The 27766-nt window shown below is 35.3% G+C and overlaps 1 protein-coding gene across 8 annotated transcripts in view; it reads left to right on the top strand.

Moving 5' to 3' along the window:
* CYLD (CYLD lysine 63 deubiquitinase) overlaps nt 1–27496 on the top strand; it is a 62088-nt gene extending 34592 nt beyond the window's left edge. For 7 of the 8 annotated variants that reach the window (XM_036880982.2, XM_036880986.2, XM_036880983.2 and 4 more), the window contains 13 exons: nt 632–730; nt 2304–2420; nt 7035–7414; nt 8331–8496; nt 9396–9537; nt 12247–12369; nt 14502–14593; nt 15425–15491; nt 18034–18166; nt 19101–19209; nt 20092–20210; nt 20486–20702; nt 22312–27496. In XM_036880982.2, the coding sequence (XP_036736877.1) occupies nt 632–730; nt 2304–2420; nt 7035–7414; nt 8331–8496; nt 9396–9537; nt 12247–12369; nt 14502–14593; nt 15425–15491; nt 18034–18166; nt 19101–19209; nt 20092–20210; nt 20486–20702; nt 22312–22496 (1949 nt within the window). In that variant the 3' untranslated portion in view covers nt 22497–27496. The remainder of the gene's footprint in view (nt 1–631; nt 731–2303; nt 2421–7034; nt 7415–8330; nt 8497–9395; nt 9538–12246; nt 12370–14501; nt 14594–15424; nt 15492–18033; nt 18167–19100; nt 19210–20091; nt 20211–20485; nt 20703–22311) is intronic. The other variant, XM_057493435.1, reaches the window with a different exon arrangement.
* Nucleotides 27497–27766: the final 270 nt, after the last annotated feature.

Here is a 27766-nt window from a genome sequence, read left to right on the forward strand (position 1 = left end):
CTGTCCATTAGAACATGTATGTTTTTTGAAATATATTCCTGATACATATTCCTAAACAGACTTTTTCCAAACTGTGTTTCATGAAATAACATTACTCTAAAATGCTAAGTAGACAGCCACAAAAAATATTTCAAATAATTACTGTATCCTTCTTTGAGAGATTCACAATGCACATTAGCATATTAAAGGTTCTGGTATTACATAGTAAAGAAGTATGTTTATCTGTGTTTATCTTAGCATCTCCTAGAAATATTTGTGGAGCACAGGGATAGACTTAGGATACTGATTTGGGAAAACCTGTGAAAAATTGAGTTTTTTTTTGTAGTGTTTTAACACATCAAATAAAATTAACTACAAGTGATCAAATTTTCAAGAAGATAAAGCATTTGGCTGAATTGCATTTGGGGTGTATTTTCTTGTGGAAAATACATTTTGAAGTACAGCAATTATTTATTTTTTTTGGTATTGTTGCTTTCAATACTTTTGACAGCCTTTAAGAATTTGTAAAACTACTGTGAAAATACTGTTTTTTTGTAAGAAAGCTTTTTTTGTTATTATCATTGTTTGCTCAATTGTTTCTCTTCTGTAAGAATTTGCATTTATCTTTAAAAAAACATGTTTACTGTTTCAGAGAGTGTGACACAGGAAAGGAGGCCTCCCAAACTTGCCTTTACATCAAGAGGTGTTGGGGACAAAGGTTCATCCAGTCATAATAAACCAAAGGCTACAGGTATGGATTAATAGAATATAATTCTTCATTACTTATATGATATCTGATTTGCCATAGCATTGAAAAAGGTTAAGAGGTGTTACTCCTTGATGTATATGTAGACTCTACTCTTTCAAACATTTTTAGTAGTTTACTAAAAATTTGTTGGAGATGCTCTTGCTTAAGTCAAGAGTTCCCAACTGTTTTTAGTTGATGAAGAGTTTCCTATAAGGACTTGTGTCTTTTGCTAGTCTATATAAGTTGGTTTTGGGAACCCCCTACTTGTATCATTTCTGTATATATTTTGGAGTTGCAAGGGTACAAAAGAATCATATATGGACCATGTTATATAGGATAAAGTATAGAGAGAATAATTATGTGGATTTGGCTAACTAAATGTGGCACTAATTAAATTTCAAACTGCTAAGCAAAAATTTTTGTCTCTCTTCCAGAAACCCCTTCACAGTATATGTGGAGTTCTTGTTTTTTTCCTTAGCTTTCACGTATTTCATAGATATATAGGGAGGTAGTTATATAAGCTAAACAGCTCATTTAAAAGGCCTTAAAACTTTTTGTTGATTCAAATGTGGGTTAGGAGAAGAATATTTTTTCCTCAATGATCTACTGACAAAGCTATTTAGGCTCACGTAAAAATAAATTGTATTTTAGGAAACATTTTATATGACACTGGACCTTGGGAGACTTAGAATTAAATAGCATATGTAGGTAATAGTATTTTTTATGTTAACCTATAAATCTAGATAGGATTATAGCTCAAACTTGCTCTTCTCACTTAAATATAAATAGCCTAAAGGTTTTCTTAAAATGTGTGTTACTTGTGTTGTAGCAGATATTAGTTATAGGTATGAAGTATAGAGCCACCTGTTTTAAATTGAAAAGGAAATAAGATTTTGTATGGGTTCTGGAGATCCCTGTGCTCTCAACTGTATCATGTTTTCTTAGTACTAAGGCAGAATAATCTCATGTGAGAGAGCTACGCTATCTCCTTCTTGGATTTTCCATATCTGACATGGAAAAAAACAATACTGCTTCATGTTTTCAAAGACATTAAGAAATTAAGCAAAGAATTTTATGGCCAACATTCCAAAATGTTTAAACCTTAAATATTTTAAACTTAATTTGTACATTGATTTATGTGTGTATAACACTTGAAGATTACCTTCTTCTGAAAGGAACTGTTCTAAATAATAGGTTAAATTTGTGAACTAATGGTTCATCAAATGAAATTGGGGAGTGGTGATTTTTGATATTTGGAAATAACCCATAATATGTGAAATGATTTTTTCAAAGCGGTTCACTTAAAAAATGGAAATTAAAAGACGAGCAGGCTTTTCTTTTAACTTACTCCTGTTCCCCTTCTATATTGACTTTTGGATGGAAGAATCTTTTTGACATTGCCAAAATTGTTACCAAACTTTTAAAAGCCGAAGACAGTAGTAAAATACATTGTGTTTGTATACATCTACTGGTTGTATAAATATTTGTTAACACCATACGCCTATTAATTTCTCTTATGGAAAAACTTTCCCACCACACTGATTTTATTTTTAAAGGAAATTTTTTTGTTCCATAGGATCTACCTCAGACCCTGGAAATAGAAACAGATCTGAATTATTTTATACCTTAAATGGGTCTTCTGTTGACTCACAACCACAAACCAAATCAAAAAATACATGGTACATTGATGAAGGTAATCTACAACTTTAGTGTTCATTATAGTAATCCTCTCCTTTTAACTCATCAGAGAACAATGGGTTTTTTCACTAATATATGTAGTTTTTAGAAACAGAATGCTAAAAATATCATATATACAATTTGTACTGCACTACTGTTAAGATTAATAAAACATTTAGAAAATGGATTAGAAACCTCTTCTCTTACCTTAACTGATCTGTTTAGGGTAGAATCATTTGAAACATCTAAAGAGTTCTCTGTCTGGGTTTTTTTTTTTCTCTTTAAAATACTCCTTTTTAAAAACTGTATTCCCTTGGTTGTGGGACATCATTTTCTTGTGCTTTATTCTTTTCTTTGTTCATGTGTTCAACAAGTATTTATTGAGTACTTATTATGTGCTAGACATTCTTCTAGGCACTGAGGTTACAATGGTGATAAAAAACAGACATGTTCCTTGCCCTTTTTGAGTTTATGATCAAGTTGTTAAAGTAGACAATCACAGAAACAGGCGTAGAATTGCAACCGTGAAGAATGCAATGAAGGCACATGGTGGTGTGAGAGTATATTTAAGGATGAATTTATTTAGGGGTTCAGGGATGTTTCTCTGAGGAAGGGACATGAGCTTAGATTTATCAGAGGAGTGGTAGATAACAGAGTGAAAGGGTGGGTACAGAAGAACTTTTAGGCAGAGAGAATAACGGATGTTAAAGGCCTCACAGAAGAATGGAACCTGGTGTTTGCCAAGTGCTAAAAAGAGCTGAAGTAGCTAGAACAGAGACGCATAACATTTTATGAGAAAGGCAAACAAGGCCAGGTGTGTGGGGCCTGGTGTGCCTATTTAAAGGAAATGAGAAGCCGCTGAAGGATTTCCAGCCAGAGGTGACATGACCAGGTTTGCTGCAGGGTGGACAGTGGATGGAATGCAGTGACGCCACTGAAGGCTGTTGCAAGGCTTGGAGATAGCTTATAGTAGCTGGGACTAGACTTGTTGGGGAAGAGATGGGGAGAAGTGGATGGCTATTGGAGACATTTAGGAAATGAATAGAAAAGGTTCACAGATAGATAGATTGAAAGTGCGAGCTGAGGAGGAAGGAGATGTCAGTGATGACAAATGTACCAATACAGGTCTGCTGTTACATCAGTCAGGGTTAGATACTCATGTGGGAAATGATGAGTGAGCTATCCTTGATTTCGTCTTCTGCATGCCTTCATTTCTAATCAGATAGGGTATTGTGAAGATAAACAGTCAAGGCCTTTGATCCCCAACAGTTCTTCCTAGCCACAAAGCAGGTGGCTTACTTGAATGACAGTTCTCCAGGAGGTTCTGTCTCCTGATAGAGTGCTTTCCTTAGGATTTTGCCTCATGTGTTAGCAGTTATCAATGCTCAAAAAATTCCTGAGAGTGCTGAAACATCAAGGGCCTGAAAGGGTCCTTAGGTGAATCACAGCCCTGCGGGCCTGAGCTGGCACAGGGACTGGGTGCAGCTCCACCCAGTTACCATGTTGTTACTGGCAGATTTGCTAATACTTTAACTGTGTACTGGTTTCTTTCTAAGGAAAGGAAACTAGTAAAACCATAGTTTTCCCATCATCTAGGTAACATGAATTATTTATGTTTTTGCTGTTTTTTTCTCATTCTTATACAGTTCCTATATTGTGGTAGAATATTCCTAAGTTACTGATTCTGATCTAATATTGTTTAATAATTTCATCTAAGAATATTGATTCAAAATGCCTAAGTGGGACATATAAAGTAATAAAATTTGTATGGTGTAGCCTTTATATTTAAATAAGAAAACAGAAGTAATTTAGGTATAAAAGAACATTTCTGTAATTAATTTCACTTACACATTCAAAAAACTTTTCACTACAACATTTGATTCATGTATTCACTTTTTTTTTCTTCACTTTTTTATAAAGCAAACATTGAGTATTTTCTTGTGTTAGTGGCTATACTGACCAAGTGCTGTGGATTCAACCATGGAAAAGACTGACAAAATTCCGGTTCTTATGGAGCTTATATTCTAGTTGGTATGACAGATATAAATGTATAGACAGACAAGATAATGATTGTGACATGTACAGTGAAGGAAATGAGCAACTGGTGGGAAGTGGTCTACCATAGAGTGTTTTGGAAAAGTCTGTTTGAGGAAAGGATGTTTGGGTTGAGATCTGGTTGATGTGAACAAACTTGTCAGAGAGTGAGCTTGAGAAGACTATTCTAGACAGAGGACATGGTACAGGCAAAGGTCCTGAGGTGAGAAAGTGTCTCTGAGGAGCAGGAAGTAGTGCAGAGGGCTACTGCATAGTAAGGAAGTCAAGGAGGTATAGAAAATGAGTTTGGAGAGGTAAGTAGGAGCTAGATCATCAAGGGCTTTGTAGGTCTTGGTGATAAATTTAGTGTTTGTTGTAAGAATACTGGAAAGTCATTGAGAGTTTTTAAATAGGAGGATGATACAAGATACATAAAATCTTTGCATTTTGAAAAGATGTCACTTAGTTGTGGTGTGGTAAATAGATTGGAGAGGGACAGAAAGAAGGAGGAGAGAACAGGTCAGAGACTGGTTACAGGTTGAGGATGACAGTGGCCTGGATTAGGGGGATGATAGTACAGGTTAAGAGAGGTGCACAAATTTGAGATACATTTTGGAGATTAAACCAAATGCTTTATGGATTTCGGTGTTGAACTTGGTGGGTTGAAGGCTTGGGAAAGAAAAAGATAACTTCTAAAAATCTTATATTAAATATCATTACTAAAGAATCTTAGATAAGGTATGAAGAACAGTAAGATAAAAAGTACAGTGAACACCATATAGTCAAATACTCCCTTAAGAAAAAGGACATTATTATTAGCCTTAAAATCCCCTTGGTGCCTCTTCCTACTGCCATTCTCTTCATCGCTCCTCTGAGCTACCGTCATTTTTAATTTAGTGTTTATCATTCTCTTGGTTTTCGTTATAGCTTTATAAGTTTGTGTATATAAACAGTATGCTGTTTGTTCTGCATGCTTTTAAGCTTTATATGCAAGGAATTAGACTGTATGTATGCTGTGTAATTTTCACCCTAAACATTATGTTATGTTACACAGATTCACCCAAACATGATGATAATTTATTTTCATTACAGTACAGTATTCCATTACATTGCTGTGAAATATATGAATGCACCACAGTGTACTTATCTATTTGATCTGTTGATGGACATTTAAATTGTTTTTATTTTTCTGCTATTATTAACAGCTCTGCCATTAACATTCTTAGACATGTCTAAGGTGTATGGCTAGGAGTGGAATTACTGGGTCATGGGATATCACATCTTTCCTTTACTAAAATAGTGCCAGACTGTTTCCTACAGTACTTACATCATTTTGCACTCCCATCACCATGTGTAAGTGTACCATTGGCTTCTCATCCTTACCAGCAGTTTATGTTCTAAGACTTAACTTTTGAAATAGTATCTCATGTTGATTTTGACTTACTAGTGAGGGCAAGAATCTTTTCATTGACTTGTTGGTGGTTTGGTATCTTCTTCTGAGTTGCCTTTTCAAGTCTTTTGTCCACTTTTTTCTGTTTTTTTTTTTTTTTTTTTGGTCTTGTTCTTACTGATTTATAAACCTTTGTTAAATTTTAATCCCTTGTCATATGTATGTATTGCAAGTATTTTCTCCTTGCTTGTGGCTCAGATTTTCAGATTTTGCTATGATGCCTTTTAATGAACAAGTTGCTCTTAATTTTAATATGGCCATATTTGCCAGTCTTTTCTTTTCTGGTTTGTATACTTACGTTTAAGAAATTTCTCTCTGCCCTAAAATCATAATGAATATTCTTCTATATTATCTTCTACAAGTTTATAGTTTTGCCTTTTACTTTGTCTTTAAGCCACCAGGAAATGCTTTTATTGTAGAGTTTGAGGTAAGAGTCCAATTTAATTTAAAAAATATACAATAACTGATATCTCAACATTATTTATTAAGCAGTTTATTCTTTCCCCATTGATGCAGTACCTGCCTAGCAACTGTGTTAGTCATTTTAAGGAAACAGTTTCTGGCTTTAGTTCTCTTTGTTGTATGTTGGTTTTGTCTTTCATTAATTTCTGTTTTCGTGTCTTTATCTTCCCTCTTGACTACTTGCTTGGAAGTTGTGTTCTTCTAACTCACAAAGTTGTATGTTGAGTTCATTAATATTACCTTTTTCTTTTCTAAAATAAACTGGTAAGTCTAAAAATTTCCTTCATAAGTATTATTTTAGCTGTGTTCCACAAATATTCTTATTTATTTATTTATTTTTAAAATTTACATGATTTCTTCTTTGATCCATTAGTTTTATAGAAGCATCTTTCTTAAAATTTTTGCACTGGTTTCTAACTCATTTGTATTACCAACAAAGTCTATTTAATATCTATCAATAATAGATTTTTTTGGCTTGAAAAATTGGGTGCCATTTCCTGAGAAATGGGAGGTGTGGAGGAGAATCAAGAACAGTGCTTTGGAGATAATGAAGTTTGCAAAACTTAGGAGAATCCTATTAGTCAAACGGGCAGTTGGGCTAGATATAGATATGAAGTTTTAGACATGTAGGGCATATTTAATATTCTTGAATGAATGTCTCTAAACAAGAATACTTTTTTATAGTTGCTGAAGACCCTGCAAAATCGCTTACAGAGATATCTCCAGACTTTGGACATGCCTCACCACCACTGCAACCGCCTTCCATCAACTCATTATCCAGCGAGAACAGATTTCACTCTTTACCATTCAATCTGACAAAGATGCCCAATACCAATGGAAGTATTGGCCACAGTCCGCTTTCTCTGTCAGTTCAGTCTGTGATGGGCGAGCTAAACAACACACCTGTCCAGGAGAGTCCACCCTTGGCCATATCATCTGGTAACTCACATGGTCTGGAAGTGGGCTCGCTGGCTGAAGTTAAAGAGAACCCTCCTTTCTATGGGGTAATCCGTTGGATTGGTCAGCCACCGGGACTCAATGAAGTACTAGCTGGACTGGAACTGGTAATTTAATTTGACCTAAAAGCTGGAATTTTTCCCTATCTAGGGTTTTGTGCAGGTTTTTCCCTATTACGTTTTTTGGTGAATATAATATTTTTCAAAAAAGCCATCACTGGAGAAAATTTTTATTACCATGTTCCTGACTTCCTTTGCCACCCGTTAAGCATCTGATGCACTTGTTCCTAATATTAGTTGATTTGTATTCAAGTAATGAAAGTAGATTTTGGGGCCAGTATGTTTAGGCTCATTATATTGAGCAATAATACAGAAGGACACAGAAGAATACAGAAAGGAAAAGAAAGTCTGTTATCAGCTTTCCTTTTTTTTTCTGTTTCCCTCCCTGCAACCAGCTCTAATATTTATGTCATTGGCTTTAAGATTAATTGCCAATTTTAGAGATCTTTTGAGATCTTTGTGGAGGGGCAAATTTTCCCTTTGGAGATTAGCAAAATATACTGTTTGGCACTTCATAATCAGGAGAGGACAATTTGAGTACATTTAGCTTTTATTTAAGTATATTTCTTTTTTAAATTTGTCAGCATGCTAGTGAATGCTGCTTTTTTGGGGGAAGGGTGGTTGTTAAAATAGCCTCCTCCCCTCTGCTTCTTCCCTACGTGGTTTTAATACTTGTGGCTATGGTCCAGGACAGTGGGTTTACTAGGGAAGGTTTAAGCATACTTTCTGAAAGGAACTACATTGAGAATTTCATGCTGGATTAAGGAATTAATTTCTTAAATCTTTAGCTGTGGGCTGAAGCGCTCATTAGCCAACCCCTTTTTCCTGATGGGGTTCTCAGTACAGGCGTGATGAAGGAGTTATGAGAAAGAGTAAACTGGGAGCAAATCCTAGAAACCTTAGTTCTTTGTAAAATATCTTTGCAAGATGCAGAATAATGCATGTCGAAGGATTTCCTTTTCAGGAAGATGAATGTGCGGGCTGTACAGACGGAACCTTCAGGGGCACTCGGTATTTCACCTGTGCTCTGAAGAAGGCACTGTTTGTTAAACTGAAGAGCTGCAGGCCTGACTCTAGGTTCGCATCACTGCAGCCAGTTTCCAATCAGATTGAACGCTGTAACTCTCTAGGTATTTGGATGCCTTTCATTTATTTACCAACCTAGAATGACTCTAGTACTAATCTTGTATGTCATTTCGCAGTAAGTGGCAGTGACAGGGTTTCAATATATTTCTTGCCAGTGCTCATCAAGCTTTAAATCAGTAAAAATTGCTACTTGGAGTATAAGAAGTTACTGTTATTTTAAGAGGGGTGTTTAAAAAAGTATTAGGAACAGTGAGGCTTAAAATTAGAAAATAGTGGGGTTTATTTTTCTTTTCCTCTTGGTTACAATTTTCAAAAACACAGAGGTAGAAATTGAAATTTGTCCTTCTTTTTGGCCCTGATTACCTTCTCAATGTGTTGTTTAACTACATCAATGAGCTTATCTTCTCAGGAGGTCAGCACTACTCTGAGACATAGTTTTTGATTGATTGGTGAGGGACAGATCTTACTACCTGTGACAGGTGGCAGTTTCCTCATGCCATCCCTTTCCTGTTTTGGCTAATTGTGGTGAAGCCTCTTGATTGTCAAGCAGGCGTAAATAGCGAAGCCATCTTTATGAAAAACATTTTTCATTACAGTTGAAAGAGTACTTCAGAATTCTTTGTTTTCTTTTCCATCTTGAAATTGAAACATCTTTAGACAAATAAGAAAATTTGGGCAAACAAAATATTTTACTTGACAAATGTTTTTATATATTACTTAGTTTAAATTTTGAAGGAAGTAAGGTTGACTTTGAACAGTGCCAGTTTTCATAAGCCAAATTGAAGAAAAATTAACCAAAACTTAACCTTTTAACTTAGTTTTAGGTTAAAAACAAATTTTGCATCAAAATACAAAAGCATATTTTAAAATAAGAAAGATATGTGGGGATACATATTGTCATAGTTTAAAAAGAATTCCTTTCATTTTCATTTTTACTTTTCAGCATTTGGAGGCTACTTAAGTGAAGTGGTAGAAGAAAATACTCCACCAAAAATGGAAAAAGAAGGTTTAGAGATAATGATTGGAAAGAAGAAAGGTATCCAGGGTCATTACAATTCTTGTTACTTAGACTCAACCTTATTCTGGTAGGTCTAAAATTAATGCAATAGGAATATAGTGCCATGGAGGCAGGTGTGTGTGTGTGTGTGTGTGAGAGAGAGAAGCTGCTAACTGCCTCTGAGGAAAGTAATGGGGTGGCTGGGGGTCAGGAAAGAAAGGGAGATTTGCATTTCATCATATACTCCTTGGAAGCCTGTATCCAAAAACTTAATCATTTGCCTATGTCCAAAAAACTCATATAAAAGTGATGTTGTGAATAATGAATAAGGGGTGAATGATAGTGGTACAAATGCAATGATATTCTAATCTCTGGAAAATCGTTAGGTGAGGAGAGCAAGTACGTGTCTTAGTGAGCATATCAAATAACATGACTGCAGTCTGTATCTGTTTTACTGAGTAGAAACAATCATGAAGTTATTTTACAGAATTATTTTCAGTGCAAGCACAGTTCCCTTGTGTATGTAGTTTATTCCAAAGTAGAACAACTTAATATGGAAAGAAATTTTACACTCTGAAGAGGGAGCCAAACCTGCTGCCTGTTAAACAGTATAACCTGTTAGCTCTGTGCCGCTGTGTCATAAGAATTGGGGAGCTTAGGGGATATTAAAAATTTTTTAAAGTCTAGAGGAAGAATAAAAGTGGTGGGCCTTTCTTTTTGGCAGGATGCTTTGAATTTTTCAGATGTGCTAACAAAAACAGCCTTATGAAATTGACATAATAGTCTTTGGATTTCCTGATAAAATTCCATATTAGCCAAATTTTATTTTTCTTTGATTACCAGCAAGTTACCAGTGTCACAGGTGATTTTGGCATTTAAAGAGATTTAGATTTCTGCAAAGAGGTGTGGGGAGAGAGAAGTATGATATCTAGAGTGGGTTGTGTCCATCTTGCCCAAAGCAATCAATAAATTTAATGCAATCCTTAGCAAAATACCAACGGCATTTTTCAATGAACTAGAGCAAACAATACTAAAATTCATATGGAACCATAAAAGACCCTGAATAGCCAAAGCAGTCTTGAGAAAGAAGAACAAAGCTGGTGGTATTACACTCCCTGATTTCAAGCTATACTACAAATCTACACTGATTAAAACAGTATGGTATTGGCATAGGAACAGACCCATAGCTCAGTGAAACAGAATAGAGAGCCCAGAAATAAACCCATGCATATATGGTCAATTAATATATGACAAATGAGCTGTGAATATACAATGGGGAAAAGACAGTGTATTCAATAAATGGTGTTGGGAAAACTGGGCAACTACATGTAAGAGAATGAAACTAGATCACTGTCTCACACCATACAGAAAAGCAAACTCTAAATGGATTAAAGACCTAAATGTAAGGCATGAAACAATAAAACTCCTAGAAGAAAACATAGGCAAGAATCTCAAACATCAGCCTAAGAAACTTCTTTCTGGATATATCTCCCTGGCAAGGGAAACCAAAGGAAAAATAAGTGAGACTATATCAAACTAAAAAGCTTCTGCATAGTAAAGGAAACCCTCAACAGCAAAAAATAAGGCAGTCAGTCTACCATATGGGAGAATATATTTGCAAGTGATATATCTGATAAGGGGCTAATATCCAAAATATATAAAGAACCTATACAACTCAACACAAAAACCAAATAATCCAATTAAAAAATCAGCAGAGGACCAGAACAGACATTTTTTCGAAGAAGACATACAGGTGGTCAACAGACACATGAAAAGATGCTCAACATCACTAATCAAGGGAGTGCATATCAAAACCACAAAGAGGTATCACCTCACAGCACTTAGAATGGCCTCTATCCAAAAGACAAGAAATAACAAATGTTGGCAAGGATGTGAAGAAAAGGGAACCCTCCTCCTACATTGTTGGTGGGAATGTAAATTGGTCCAGCCACTGTGGAAAACAATATGGAGGTTCCTCAAAAAACTAAAAATAGAAATACTATTTGACCCAGCAATTCTACTTATGGCAATTTTCAGGAAGAAAATAAAATCACTAATTTGAAAAGATATCTACACACCTATATACCACAGGAAGGTAGTGGGGGAACAGGTGAAATAAGCGAAGGGGATAAAGGTGCAAATTGCAAATGATATAATGTTAGTCATAGGGATGGAAGTATAGCATAGAGATTATAACCAATAATAGTGTAGTATCTTGGTATGGGAATGGGGTAACTATACCTACCATGGCAAATATCTAGTAATGTATGTAATTATTGAGTCACATTGTACATCTGAAACCAATATAATATTGTATATCAACTATATTCAAATTTTAGAAAATATAAAATTTGGAAATAAGATATAATAAAAGAATAACAGTGAAAAAAATAGAGTGAGTTATATATTGGGTATGTGTTTACCTTGGGAAGTAGTTTCCAAACTTCCTCCTCTCTTGTCTCTTATAATTCAACTCATATTTGCAGGCCCGCTTTCAACTTTTGTAAGGTTTTATTAATATACTGTAGGCATATTTTTATCTTATAACACTCAATCTATAGTTTGCCTTGTTGGTATCAGTATTCTCCTTAACTTGGAAGGATCTCTAGGCTCTGATGATTGAATCATCGGAACCTTAATGGGGATCCCGGGTATCTGTGTTAATGAAAAAACACTAATTTGTATGTTAGTTGTTCTCCAGACTTTGCATTTATTTTCATCACAGTCTTTTTAGTATCTGTCTTTCAAAAAGTAGTATGTGTGCAACATGAAGAAAAATATTCCTTTTATTTTGCAGCTTGTTTGCTTTTAGTTCTGTTCTGGATACTGTGTTACTTAGACCTAAAGAAAAGAACGATGTAGAATATTATAGTGAAACTCAAGAGCTGCTGAGGACAGAAATTGTTAATCCTCTGAGAATGTAAGTAGAAGATATATAGTTATTTTGCTTTTAGATGGTATCTTCTTTGCTGTTTTTTGGTATAGTAATTGATTTATACCTTGCTTTCATTTAATAAGAAATGGGTGAAAACAGTTCTCTTGATGAAGTATTAACAACTAAAAAAAAATCTTTGTTCCCTATACTGCCTTTAGTTATCTAATTTCTTAAATCTGGTCAAGGTGTAGCACATAGTATTTGCCCTGACATGATTATACCATTTTGGTAGCACATACTACAAATTACTAACTGCCATAGTTTTATGAAAGTTGATGGAAAGTACTTGGTACTCTTTGTCTGAAGTAGTTCCAGCACTACCTCTCTCAGTAATCATGCTTGCTAGTCCAGTTGGTACAGTCTGGGTCTTCTTAAATTAAATTTTATCTGAAAGAAAATCAAGGGAAAATTAAAATTTGTAGAATAGCTAGTATTTAATATGTTTGTATTAGAATAAAATTGGATGTATTTTATTAACACATTTCTTGGTTGGAGGAATATATTTAGGCCTCAGTCCACCTCCTTTAAAAGGGTGATATTTTTGGTCATTTCCTAGTTTCCAAATTATAAACATGTCTTTCTTTGGCCACAGGAAGCAGTTCGTAATGGGACAAGCACAAGTGACGAGACACCTAGTAAAGACTTTTGATAAGTGGTATAATGTGATAATGTCACATTATAAAATTTAGATTATAAAGAGGGCCACAGGTCATAAAACAAATCTGCTAATTGAGGAATATAGAGAGCAAAGAATGTAATTTAAAATCTATACTAAGATAAATTTAAGTTTTGTGACATACTTTTCTTAGAAATTAAAATTTTTAAATAGTTTGGTACAGGATTTTGAAAAAAAAATGCAGAACACTGATATATAATGAGCATTCAGAATGACTTACTCTATCACATGTATAACATGAGGGGGAAAGTAAATTATAAGGGAGAAATTTAGAAAGTGTAAATTTCCCTACTTACATCTTTTGTTTTCCTTAAATTCTGTAATGATGAACATGACTGTAGGTTTTACCTTTTAAGTAATTATGAGTCTTACGTTTAACATAAATTATTTTGTCTTCTGCAAATTTTCAAACATACTATGTACTCTCCCAAGAAATTGATAGTAAAACAAGACAGATCAAATCCAAAACTCTAAGGCATGTTACCACTTCCTTTCCAAATACCTTAAGTCTATTACTAAACATTATTTGGATACTGTTGTCCAGCCAGTTAAGAATTATGGTTAATCAGACTTTGTCACCCTGTCCACAGCAAGAAACTTGTCAGATGCCTTGTTTGAATCAAGATTTCCTGTGTCTGCAGCATTCATGTCTGTCTTTAACTGGCTGGTTTTATTTGGTACTGAGACTTCTGCTTTCTTCATTTCTTGCTTCTCAAAGGCAGAGACCATGTTTTTTACCTTACTCCACTTCTTTTGTATTCCCAGTGGCCGACAGGTCAGATTACTCTGTAAATGATACATGCTCAGTATATGTTGGTTGCCAAAAGTTCATGAGTGAATGGATGGATGGTCAGTATAAAAAATGGGTATGAGATTAGCTGGTTCTGACTCATCCTTATTAAGCCTGTATTGGCCTCAAAGATTTCTTCTGAAGCCAGTTTTAGAATTAGAATTTTATCAAAGGTTGACTTTTAATGTGTTGAATGTGTCCTGTATATGAAGATGAAAGAAAATCTCATACATGTGATTGTTGGTTTGATTGAAGATTTCACATTTTCAGTGCCTTTTTCCCTTGATGGCTCTTTCACCCTTGAGTATTAAAAGGTCTTTCTCTCTCTTAAAATTATATTTTCTGTTTTGTAAGGTAAGTACTTTAATTTTTTAAGCAAATTGTATTAGAAGACCAATTATCATAAATTAAAAATATTTTCTCTCATATTAGTATATGACAGTTATTTTAAAAGTATAATAGTATCTGGGATAATTCTGATTCTAGACTTCAAATTTTTCAAACCTCAAGAAGAAGCCTGTCATTGTGTTCTTGAAAATAATTGTCTAACCTATTGATTTATGACATGCTCGAGTTATATAATGTGTAACTATCAAAATGTTATACTAACTTAATATGTATGCCAGAATTAATTGTTTTTTACTTACATAGATATGGATATGTGTGTGCAACAAAGATTATGAAACTGAGGAAAATACTTGAAAAAGTTGAGGCTGCATCAGGATTTACCTCTGAAGAAAAAGGTGACTGTCCTAATTTATAGGATATGTGTTAAAAATAACTTGAAAATAGATGCCAAATTATTGGCTGAAATATATTCCCCTATATTTTGGGGATTTTATTTTAACTTGGAAATTTATTCCTATGTGATACAAAATTTTTTCCCTTTTTGTAAGTGCTTTCTGTCTTCTAGAAGTAGTGATAGGTAGAATAGTGAACTCCTCTAAGAAGCTAGCTGGTTTTAGTGCCTTAAATGAATAAATAAAGGGTCTTTTCCTTCCATCCAGCAATGGTGTGCAGAGTTGTTTCCCTTTCTGTAAATGAAGGGTGACATAGAATCCATGTGCATTTTCCCAGGCAGCTTTCCTTGTTTTGGAGGGCATTACAAAATAGCCAATTAGGATTAAGTTCATGGTCAGAGAGTGTTTTAATCTATTTCTAGCTTATGGGTTTACTCAAGAGATTCACCTCCTGATATTGAATGAGTTGGCAGCATACTTAACTAGCTATGTTTAGAAACTTACTAAAATTTAGAATAGTAGGAAAAAATGAGGTCATACTTCTGCCTTTATGCTACTTAAATCCCCCAACATAAGGTAAAATCATTTCACCATGTGTGAAGTATTATACCCTTTCAAATGCAATAAAGTTATAACAAAATTGGACCATAACAGTTTTTCATAGCCATTAAATATCCTTTATATTTTTTGTTAGGAAAACTTGAGAACTATATACTTTTAATTGAAGTAATGTGTTCTGAAATTAAATTCAATATAGAAATACAATTCTAAATAAATAATAGAATTATTTTAAAATTTTGTCTGTGACTTATTTGATTTTTGATTTTCTCTTAGATCCTGAAGAATTCTTGAATATCCTATTTCATCATATTTTAAGGGTAGAACCATTGTTAAAAATAAGGTAACTTTTAAATTGTTATAGAAGCAGAGATGGTCTATAATTCCAGATAGTTAAATGTTCACAGTCTAAATACTGGAACTTTTTACATTTTAGCCTGGGTTTCTCTGTTGAAAATCTTGCTAATATACTATTTACTTCCCTTAAAACTTATTACAGACAAATACTCTTACTCATTTCTGTGTCTTAAGTGATGTTGTTTGATGCCATTATTGAATGGACAGATAAGAAGAAGGAAGGAAGGGTGGACAACGCCACAGTTATAGTTTGATACTGTTTTAGAAGTTCTAATTTACTGAAATAAGACAATAAGATCAAGAATATATATTTATTGTCTAGTCAAAGATGGTAATAGCTATACGTACAACCAGAAAATCCTTGAGAATTATATAGAAACTACTAGAGCTGGAAAACAAGAGGACAAGAGACATGGAAGATAGATTGTAATTGTGGTTCTAGAATGAGACACTAGAGACAATAGGGAAGAAATAATATTTTGAGAGATAATAGCTGAAGATCTTCCAGAATTTTTGACAGACTTAAATTCTAAGAATAAAGACGCACAGAATTCCTGATCAGGAAGAACCAGGACTAAAATACCAGTCAGAGACTTATTACAGGATATACTAACACAAAACTAAATTTAGTATAAGGAAGTGCTGTGAAGGAAACAAGGAAGAATCAAGAAATTGGTAAATGTGAGTAAATTAAGCCTTCATATTTGAAAACAATAACAGTGATGGTAGTAGTAATAATAATGAGTAATTGTGTGTGGAGTGTAAAGAAAAATGAAACTAGTCATAGTCCCAAACAAGAGAGGAGAGTGACTGCAGCATTCTAAGAAAAATAAGGGAATAAAATCAGCAGTCAAACAGCAAAGATAATATGGCAATTTCAGATGGTATCACTGAGTACCTCTTGTTACAGGACACAGTCTGGGTATTCTCATTACACGAATGTGTTATATTCCACTGTGCTAAGGTAACCCAGAATATGTAAAGAAATTTAGTTGCTACTCATGATAGTCTGTGTTATGCAGATAGATAGGCCAAAATTATACAAATCTGTGAATGTTTTTATCTTCTTTGTAGATGTTTGTTTTTTCTTGGAGACATTTGCACCCTTCTGCTCTGAGATTTTGTTGCTGGAAAATGGCAATCTCAGTTGTTCAGTTTTGTACAGTAGCACCAGTTTTGTTGTGATTCTTGGATACATGTGTTGTAATGATCAGCTAATATTACTCCAGGGTGTTAGCTTTCTAAAACCTTAGTATGAAGGTTTGAGTGGGTGTTATTTTCTTCCCTGCCAATATCACAAAGCTCTTTGCTTTACACCCTCATTTCTGGTTCTCCTCTCTGTGTGTGCAACTCTGTTCTCTCTTCAGCCACAATCCCTCCCCTGTCAGCATTATTATTTCTCATTGTTAAAACTACTGATCTCTACTACTTGAGGCTTTCTTAGTTTCCTTTCTTATTTTTTTTCTGTTACCTATTAATTTTTTTAATGTTTTTGGGTTTTACAGAAAAATGCTGGCGTTTTTTAGTAGTCAATGACCCATTAAAATACTGATACAGCATAACCTTCAGGTTTTTTTGGTTATCATTTGTTTTTATTTGCTGTGGGTTCTTAAGCTCCTGCTTTGTTACCAAGTAAGTTTTGTTAATTTCAGGGTATAGGTCACTTTGGGAAGCTGAGGATTTCTAAAGGTTGGTAAAAACTTCTGAATAACAGGTTTATTATGAAAACTGCTACTATTTTTCCCTAAAAATTTCTACATCTAGTTATAAAGAGTCTGAGTCTATACCCAGAAATTCTGCTAAAATGTAAATGGTAAACTTAAAGATTATTGATCCTTTTGATAGAGTTAGTCTTAAAGATTAACTGTGTTCAATAGTAAAACAGAAGGGAAATTTTACAAAGTAAGGGTAACACCATGCTTAGCATATAATAATAGTTGCTTACTTGGTGTTTGTTGAATGAATGAGTGAACATGTAAAGAGACAGCATGCTTTCATGGAAAGAACAGTAAGCGGTTGTTATGACACCTACTAGCTCTACCTTGGAGCTGCAGGGACGTAGTTATCCATCTCCAGATCTCAGGGCCTTCATTTTAGAAATGAAAAGTTTGGTTTAGAAGGTCTCTGAGGCTCTGTCCCTTTCAGGCAAATAAGAATTTATTTTCCTGTTTCAAGCATTTATGCAGTTTGCTGCTTTCCAGATATGGACAGTTATATTGAAGCAAGTAATCTTAGCTTCTGGCTATTATTGATCACACAGTGTTTCTTGATTGCAGATTATTCTATTATTTTCCTGCTGATCACTAAGAGAATTTTGCAATATGAAAACTAAAATAAATCATTTTTAGGTCTTATGCATAAAGTACATTTTATTATTGAATTACTGTTTTCCCCCTGTTGTAGAAGTGTCCAAAGTTGTACCATCAATTTCATAGTTTTTATGTTCTCAAATACTGCTGATATAGCTCCAGTTTTTGACTTAAGCATTTTGTAAATAAATTATATGTTTTATTTTGTTATATTTTCAGATCAGCAGGTCAAAAAGTACAAGACTGTTACTTCTATCAGATTTTTATGGAAAAAAATGAGAAAGTTGGTGTTCCTACAATTCAGCAATTGTTAGAATGGTCTTTTATCAACAGTAACCTGAAATTTGCAGAGGTTAGTGATAATTACTTGTCGTATTTTATATGACAGTCCTTAATATTCTTAGGACTAATAATAGACACAGTAACTATTAACTGAGAGCAGTTAGAAACACAGACTGTTAATAAAACACAACTTAAAAAAAATGTCCAGTGTTTCAATGTGTCTGAAAATGCCTTACAATTAAGATTAACTTATTTTAATTTTTGGTGCCAAAAAACATATCAAGGTAATTTTGTAACTTGAGAACTTTTAAGCAGTATTTAAAGCAAAAGGAAGATTTTTTTTTTATAACTTGTCACTTTACCTAGTATAAAATCTTGCCCGATTTAACATTTTACTTAAGCATATTGTCCAAATATATCAAAAAAGAATGTTTACTTTTCCTCCTTTAACAAGAGACAAATCCATTTATATTGGTCTGTTAATGAACAAAATGATACAATTTTTTTTCTTTTACTATTTACTGAGTGTCTTCATGAGCTTAGTGTAGGACATGTTTGTGGTTTATTTTTATTGTATTCATTTCTGAAGGAATGTTCTGGAAAACCTTAACAGTGGCAGTTATTTAGTTGTTGAAATATAAGAAACAGCGTCCTTTAGTGACGACAGTTTCTTTATTATACTTGAAAAAATAATTTTTCCATAATCTGTATTAAGTATAAATCCAAAGGAGAATGTCACTTTAGCTAGTGGTCATATTGTTAGAGACCAAGGTTGCTGAGCCTTGCCTGACCTCTGGGTATCCTGGATGGATCTTGGACACTTGAAGACTTGTGGCTCTTTGGTGCTCTGCCTCCATACTCCACATTTACGCACGGATCCTGTTTTACAGGCCACTGGTGTTATGGTGGAACCACTGCTTGGTGCTACTACCATGACTATTTCAGTTTTGTAGGGAAAATTTCTTTTAGCATTTTGATTCTAAAAATATGTATCTTGTTTTTAGGCACCATCATGTTTGATTATTCAGATGCCTCGATTTGGGAAAGACTTTAAACTATTTAAAAAGATTTTTCCTTCTCTGGAATTAAATATCACAGATTTACTTGAAGACAGTAAGTATGAGATTTTTTAGTTCGTTTTGTTGTTTTTCAGAAAGAGTGAGGTCATTCTTATTACGAGTCAGAGTCCAACAAGGTACAATTCTTCTAAAAGGCAATTTGGTATTTGAAGAGCCTGGAAATATTAAGCTAGTACTTCCAGTTCTAGGAATTTATTCTAAGAAAATAATCAGAGATACAAATACATATTTTATATGCAACTATGTTTATTGTCACATAATTAAGAAGTTAGAAACAACCTATATGATAACAAGAGGAAAGTAGGTAAATGAATTAAGGTGTATCTGTATGATGAAACTGCTGCCATTACAATTCATGTTTTTGAAGAATATAGTGTATGCGAGTGGCTATGATACAATGTTAAGTGAAAAGGTAAATACACTGATACCTTCCACAAGAGGAGCTGCACGCGCGCACACACACACACACACGCGCGCGCGCGCGCACCTGAATATACATGCCTGCATGCATGCACACACAGAGTTATGTAAATATGCAGATATAAAATTATTGGAGAAAATTCACAATAGTATTGATAGTGGTTACCTCTTGTTAACAGGAATTGTAGATGATTTCAATTTTCTTCTTTATGCTTTCTTGTATCTTTGAATTTTCGTCAATAGACATTTTATAATCATGGGAAAACACCATAGAATATATTAGTTTAAAAAAATTGTCAGATGATTTGAGAAAATGTCTTTAAAGAAGATATCCTGAGTCTAAGGAAATATAACATCAAATTTATGGGGATATGGAGGAATAGACTTTTTTGAGTCCAAGTCCTTTGTAAACTTTAACTTTTCTGTTTCATATTTTTAATGAAATAATGAATTTTTAAAAGGCTTCCTAACTCCCCTTCTACTCCCACCATGTTAGCCCCAAGGCAGTGCCGGATATGTGGTGGGCTTGCAATGTATGAGTGTAGAGAATGCTATGATGATCCTGACATCTCAGCTGGAAAAATAAAGCAGTTTTGTAAAACCTGCAACACTCAAGTAAGTTTGATTTCACTTAATGGATGTTTTCCTATCAAACAGTAAATGATTTGTTTGAAAACAGGTTTTAGGATTTGAAATTTTCAAAATCATAATTAACTTCTAGAAATTTATGATTAAGTGGTAGTGTTTATGTCTCTGCTGTTAGTTGATAGACTTATGTGAGTATGTGGTTGCTGTTTATAGAAATGTATTCATTTGGAATAAGTGGAATCCACTCACTTGAAACATTGAGTGTGGCTCATTAGTGACGTTCTCTTCATGTTCCATTTTAGGTCCACCTTCATCCCAAGCGACTGAATCATAAATATAACCCCGTGTCCCTTCCCAAAGATTTACCTGACTGGGACTGGAGACATGGCTGCATCCCCTGTCAGAAAATGGAATTATTTGCTGTTCTGTGTATAGAAACAAGCCATTATGTTGCTTTTGTGAAGTATGGGAAAGACGACTCTGCCTGGCTCTTCTTTGACAGCATGGCTGATCGAGATGGTATTTTAAAAACCTCCCTTCTGCTTGTAGCACTTTTAGTTTGTGGTGGGATAATTCATGGTGGGATGTGTTTTGCATAATAAAATAGTTTGTGTAAATATTTCAGGGATATCTTGGAGACACAATAGTCTTAAATCTTAAAATGTGTTAACAGCCCTGATACTCAACTATGGGATAATATTGCTGTGATATATTGACATGCATATCGTCTTTGTTAAAAAAATAGAGTGTTAAAATTCTTTTTGTAGGACTGAGAGGTTTTCTTTCTGGCTTTGTCTTCTTCTATGTTCAGGTTCCTCTCACCTTCTGTATAAGCCATAGTCGCCATTTAAGTGCCTATGTGCCAAGCTGTACTTGGAAGTACATTATGGGGGTAATATTAAGTCATTATACCTAAACACTTGCAAGATGGGGATTATCCTTGTTTTTCTGTTAAACCATGTTGTCTTCTAAATGACAAAGCTAAGAATAGAAATACATATTGTGTTTGGAAAAATAAGCCTATTCTGCATGTAATGTGTTTCTTTCTGAAATGGGGAAAATGCTGTATTTTCTAGGCCATTTTTCTAGGATGCTTAGTCATTATTTAACAAATGCTTAATGAGAACATGTGAAATGCCAGCAGCTCTGGTAGGTCTCAGGCATGAAAGGTTGTCAAAGGAGCTACACCCCTGTACAGTGTTCACAGATTAGAACCAGTCCCAGGCAAGGTTGTGAGGCCACTTCCACATCCCACATCCTTCTTCTATAGCCCATTCACCCTTTGGCCACTCTCTCAAACTCCAGTCCCTCTGTGGCAGCTTCTTGATCAGAGGCCCCACGTCTAGACCAAGTGTTCTCAACATTTTCTCAGCTGTCAGACATTTGACGGATACAGCACAACCCCATCTGTAAATGTGCCCTTATCCCAGTTAAAAATTGTATTTAACAGTGTAATTCAAAAGCATAGCAGTTTCAGACATTTGGAAAAGTCATTGGGATGCTGAACCAGAAGAGCCTTTTGGATTCCCTAACAGCATCTCTATTCAATCTAATGATATGTAAATCAAAACCTTCCCAGAGTTGAACAAGTAGAGCCAATTTAGGGAAATAAAATTTTAAATTTTAGGGAAATTAAAAAATTTTTTTTTAATTAAGAGGAAAAAAATGGTATTTATTTTATTAGATCTGCTCTACCCTGGACGATCTCATGGTGAAGTATACAGGGGTGCTTGTATCTTGGAAAGGGCTATGGAAACACGAGGAGCTGAATATTGTGCGCTTATGTACATGTGCCATCAGTCCCTAGTTGAATACAGAGAGGCCTAAAAAGTAGGCTTTGGATTTTGCTCAGGATATGTGTCCTTTCACCAGTTTTATTCACTATTGACCCTAGAATCCTTTCAGAAACCAAGAAATGAGAAAACTGTCCAGTTAAAAAGAGGCTTCAACTTCTAGAAATCAGAAGTAAAATAAGGTGTTTCAGATTCTGGAAATCAGCCTTAACTAAATCATAGAAACTAAATGTAGAAAGCATTACAAAGCAATTGTAAACTTGCTTCTGGGGCCAGGGCAGCAAAAGGATTTAGAACTTTACTGCCCTAAATAGAGCTCTTCCTCTTTTCCATAGGTGGTCAGAATGGCTTCAATATTCCTCAGGTTACCCCATGCCCAGAAGTCGGAGAGTATTTAAAAATGTCTCTAGAAGACCTGCATTCCTTGGACTCCAGAAGAATTCAAGGCTGTGCACGAAGACTTCTTTGTGATGCATACATGTGCATGTACCAGAGTCCAACGATGAGTCTGTACAAATAAATGGGGTCATTTGGACAGGTGCAAGAACTGAACGCAAAATTGTAATGTTGCATTTCACTGGAGCTGGCAGTTCTGTTCAGCATCCATTGCCGGCAATGGATGTCTTCACGGTGATGAGCCTTCAGAAAAGGATTCCTGTGTTTAAAAGCTGATTGCTTTTGTGTTACTGAAGTATTTAATAAGAAGCATTTTGCACTCTAGAAAGTATGTTTGTGTTGGTTTTTTAAGAAGTCTAAATGAAGTTATTAATACCAGAAGCTTTAAGTTAAGTGCATTGATCATACAATATTTTTGGAAGCATAAAATTTTAATTGTGACAGTTTAAAACCTCTTTTAGTCCATTGAGAGTGTAAATAAATGTGTCTTCTTTATAGACCAAGGATACGAAATCATTTTTCCTTTGTAGCTAATGGTTGCCTTGAGGAGGAAATATTTTGGTTTTATTAAGAGTCTACTTTCATGAAATCCAGTTATTAAAGTTGTACTGAGTTTGTTTTGTTAATTCTTTTCTATATACTGCTGACTCCTGCATGTCTGCATTCTGCTGAGTTTCTATGTTTCTGCAATAGTGGTCAGGAAAGTACTTAAATTCCTTTAATGGTGTTGTTTTCTACTTTGTTCTGGTTTTGAGATAAATGAGTGATTTTTGTCATAAAGCGTCCATTTTTTATGTAATTTTCTTGGGGGATTAGAGTGTACAGCAATTGAAGCTCTTCACATTCATAGTAATAACTGTCAGCTGACATTTTTTCTTAAGGCTCTCTAACTATTTTATGGAACAGGGCAAAGTGAACTTTACTAAAGGATTGGGGTAATATATTCCAACACAAATTTATTGTCCATAAGACAATACATTTGGCATATAGAATTGCTCATCAAAATTTCCCTGAAGAGATGTGTTGGATACCTCACCCTCTGCTATTTTAAGGAGATTGTCCAGAACTTCAGTTTGATCAGTCAGTGCCCTGAGTAAATCCAGTTTGATTTCACTTGAGAGAATGACAGTTATAAATCAGATATTTTATTGAAATGTTATCAGCAGCTTTATCCTCCTGATTAAATAAGAAAATGGATGTTTTCTTAGCTAATACCCATAGTGTGTGTCCAGACCACAGTGGATGCTGTAGACTAGAATATAGATTTTAAGTGTTAGTGCTGTGAGATGTGCTGTGCAATATGTATTATCCAGGTATTGTTCTGTGGTATCGTCTTTCTGGAATGACTTCCTAACCATGCAGGAAGACAGAGAAGTTGTCATATGTGTTCAGCATATGACTTCATAAAACACTTAATGTTAAAAAAAAAAAGGAAAGAATCTTTATAGCCCTGCAATTATTTTTTTTAAGGGCATGTTTACCCTTTGGTTCTATCATTCCATTTTGCTAATATTTATTAGCATTGTAAATCATAAGGTACAAAAATTCATCTTGTAAGTTTTTCATTTTTAAAATGAAGAAGTACAGAAATTTTTCACGGGGTTATGCTAAATGCCTGGGTGGGCTGGTGGGATGGATACTAGGTCAGGCTGGGAAGGAACCCTGGGCTGAGGGCCGGCCTGCCTCCACCCTTCAGTAAATGAGAGGCTTGGGCTGCAGAGGGTCTGGGTCTCTTCTGGCCCTGACCATCCACAAGTCCAATCCCCCCTTCTTAAACATGAGTTGAATGAATACATAGATGAATGAGGTCATCAGTATGATTTTAGAAGATTTATCTGGAGGAATAATTAGGAACCTGTAACTAGGTAAGACTGGATTTAACAGTTAAAAAGAAAAGAGATGAAAAGACACTTTGTTTTCTGTGAAAATTAAGACAAAATACAACTCAAGGAAGGTCTGTCCTGCCTGGCCTGTCATAGCAGAAGACTTGAAGAAGACTTGTCTGGATGAAGGCATGGGGTCCCATGGGGTGTAGGGCTCTTTTGGGTGGAAGGGGCCTCATCCAGAAATGATTTCTAGGGACAGTTTCCTCAAGTAGCCCTTTAGGTCATCTTTATATTCCCCAGGGGAGGGAGCACCCAATGGAGGGCTGCCATGCGGTGGTGCCTGCGGGGGGTTGGGCCCTTCCCTCGGCCTGGGTGGTCTGTGACCGGGCCCCCTTTTCCCTGCCCCAGCAAGCCCAGTGTGTCAGTGGGTGCGAGCAAGGCTGCGCTGCTGTGCCACCGGTGACCCATGTACCTGTTTAACTGACTTTAGCCTTAAATTTTCTTTAGTATTTTCTGATTGGCTTTTTAAATGCTTTCATTATCCCTTTTTTCCATCATATCTGCAGTAGAGATGGCAACATAGTCAAATCATCTATTTGTAATGTGGCTCATGATTCATAGCTACAAATAGAAAATAGAATAAGCTATGTTCTCCCACCTCCAAATAAATACGTGTGTGTGTGTATACATGTGAAAGGAGAGAAAAAGAGAGAGGGAAGGGGGAGGGACAGGGAGAGAAGAGCAACCATGTTATAATATAGAAGCTAAATGTGTTCAGTCCCTCACTCTCAGCTTTATAAAGGAGTTTGACTCCATCCACAAAAGAATGTTTTGTAAGAGTGGGAAAACATATTGAAAACCAAGAGAAAAAGTAATAAAACTCAATAAAATAGAGTTGTTACAGTCACTAAAGAGTACCTCCTTAGAATAGTTTAGTATTATAGAAATCACATTTGCCAAATGTTATAGATAAATGGCTTCTTTCTATCCCTTGGATTAATTAGCTTTTTCCACAGAATTCAGGAACAAGGGAAGACATGGTAATCTTATGCAACTTGTATTGTCATTCAAATTACTGTTGCTTGAACGTGGCAGCTTCATAAATTCAGGCGTCGTGACCTTCCTTGGGTGGATCTCAATATCCAGCTAGATAATTTTGTATCTGCTTGAGTGGTCATAACCTGAGGTACGAGCAGGGAGTATGGCATTATGCCTTAGCTGGGTGACAGCCGACAAGTATTTATTGGACATTAATTACTAGGATTGTGTCAGAAGGAATATGAGGCTTGGTCCCTGTTCTCAAACAACTTATCACCTACTTCTAACAACAGGATGTCTACTAATGGTTGCTTAGCTTAGCTGTAAGGGTGCCAGGGCTCAGGGAAAGCTGTGAGCGAGTGTGGTGTAACAGAAGCTCGTAGAGGTCTAGGAGATGAGAGCTGTGGTTCTCAGGCCTTTTCTGCTGCTTGCTTTGTCAACCTTACATGACATCTTGACTTCTTTGGACGTCAGTGTCCTCCTTTGTATAACAAGAGGGTTGGAATATCAAATTTTATAGGAACCCCCCCCCCCAAAATTCTGGGTCCTAGGCCATACCTGCTGTCTCTAATTCTTCATGAATGGGGCCTAGGAAATTTGTTAGTGAAAAGCAGGTGAAACTGGTGATCAGCCAGATTTGAAAAACATTGAAATAATAAAAAATATCCTTTTTTATGTGATTGTGTGATCATATAATGATAATTGTATTAATTGTTCTATGTAATTGTGAGTAATTGGATGTTTATCATATTGTTTATCTGTGTTTACATATGAATTTATGTAAGAAAATGGATTTTAGTATATGCCTCAACCCACTGTTTCCTAGAGGTTTTAGCAGTCTTTAGAACGCACGTAAGTCTTAAGAGGATGTTCGATGTTACTTACCTGGACATTTGCCTTCCACTTTATTTCTTTAGGGGAAATTGAGGCTTTGGGAACCAAAGAAATGGAAAAACAAAATTATTATGCAAAATTAAAGAAAAAAATTATTTCTTACTACCTGCTATTTTATGATGAACATTTTAACATTATATGAGAAAATACTTTTCTGGGGTAATAGGTCTTCTTATTATAAGGAAAATGTCCTTGTTTAAATGATGGACTGTATGGCTTATGATGAAAAACAAGACCACCTTCTCCAGGGGTTGGTGATGTTAACACACCTACCATTCTCCTTCGATGAAAATAGTACTTGCATTCACCAGGGCAGGTGGGGGGTGGCAGAGAACAGCACATTGAAATGGAAACTAGCGCGCAGAAGGGAGGGTGGAGGAGGAGAGCAGGCAGACCTCCTACAGCTTCTGTGGGGGCCTGGGCCCCCGGCAGTCAGGCTTTCTGTGTTCCTCAGGGGTAGGGGGTGGGGTCGGCGGGGGGCACTTGCTGGAGAGGAGCATTTTATTTTAGAGTGAGGCTTCCTGCGGGGAGTTACTTTGGACTTGTCTGTTCTCCTTTAGGAAGTCTTATTGGAGGGAAAGAAAGAAAAAGAGACTCTTCATCTTATTCCAAATCCTAAGGCAACTGAAGGGTCTCTGTTGAGTCAGAAAGCCGGGGTGAAAAGCTAGCCAGCAAATATGGCCAACGATTGTAAAAAAGTGGAAATGAGATTCCCACTTTCTGATCATAGTAAATATCAGTACTTATATTCGTCACTCAACATTTGATTTTCTGCCCCTCTGTCTTGGCATTTTGTTTGACCCAATTCTGAAGTCTTTCATTCCATTACAGGTCAGAGGAAAGGCCAGTTGTGAGGATTGTCCCTTCAAGCACCACAGCTTCTGATACAATTCTCTTGCACTTTTAAACAATCCACTTTGATTTTCAGTTTTTTCTAGAGAGATTATGTTGGAGACTCAACTGTTCTTGGTTTTATTTTATAAATTGCCCTCTAGTACTGTGGAATTTTACCTCCAGAAAGTCTTAATAGCCTGTGAACATTCATTATAAAACAAATAAAAAACCCACTAGTAACTTCCCAGGGAAGTTGTGGTCATTTCTTTTGAACTGGCATAAAGGAGAACATTTTGTACTGCATTTCCCATACCTGGTATCTTGTTTAATGTTTTTTTTTTTCTCTGAAGAACATTATATATTTATGAAGACATTCTTTAAAAATAGCACCACACAAAATATCCCTTTACTATCAGATCGCTCTGATTTAGCCTTAATTTTGTTAAATTTTCTAGAGATGAATGAAGTGCTGCTGTGGAAAGAAATGTACTATATACTATTTCTGTATCATTAAAATTAAATTTTTATGGTTCCTTTTCCTTGATTTCTTTGGGGAAGGGTTTTGGGTTATGGGAAAACTGGAATTGAGGATGACTTCTTCCATTGTTGCAGTGGTACCAGGAAAGAAGGTTCCTTTGGGAAAATGTGCTACCTGAAAATGAATACCTTCATCAGGCCTCTGCCATCATTGTGATTGTTTCAGCGAAGCTCACAGACTGTTCCTGTTCCGATCTCTAGGTTGCCTTCTGGTGAGATAGGGCAGAGATAGGAGACAGGCATCATTATTAATTTTCAAAAAAGC

The sequence above is a fragment of the Manis pentadactyla genome, chromosome 15, assembly GCF_030020395.1.
Source record: "Manis pentadactyla isolate mManPen7 chromosome 15, mManPen7.hap1, whole genome shotgun sequence".
NCBI classification, from domain to species: Eukaryota; Metazoa; Chordata; class Mammalia; order Pholidota; family Manidae; genus Manis; species Manis pentadactyla.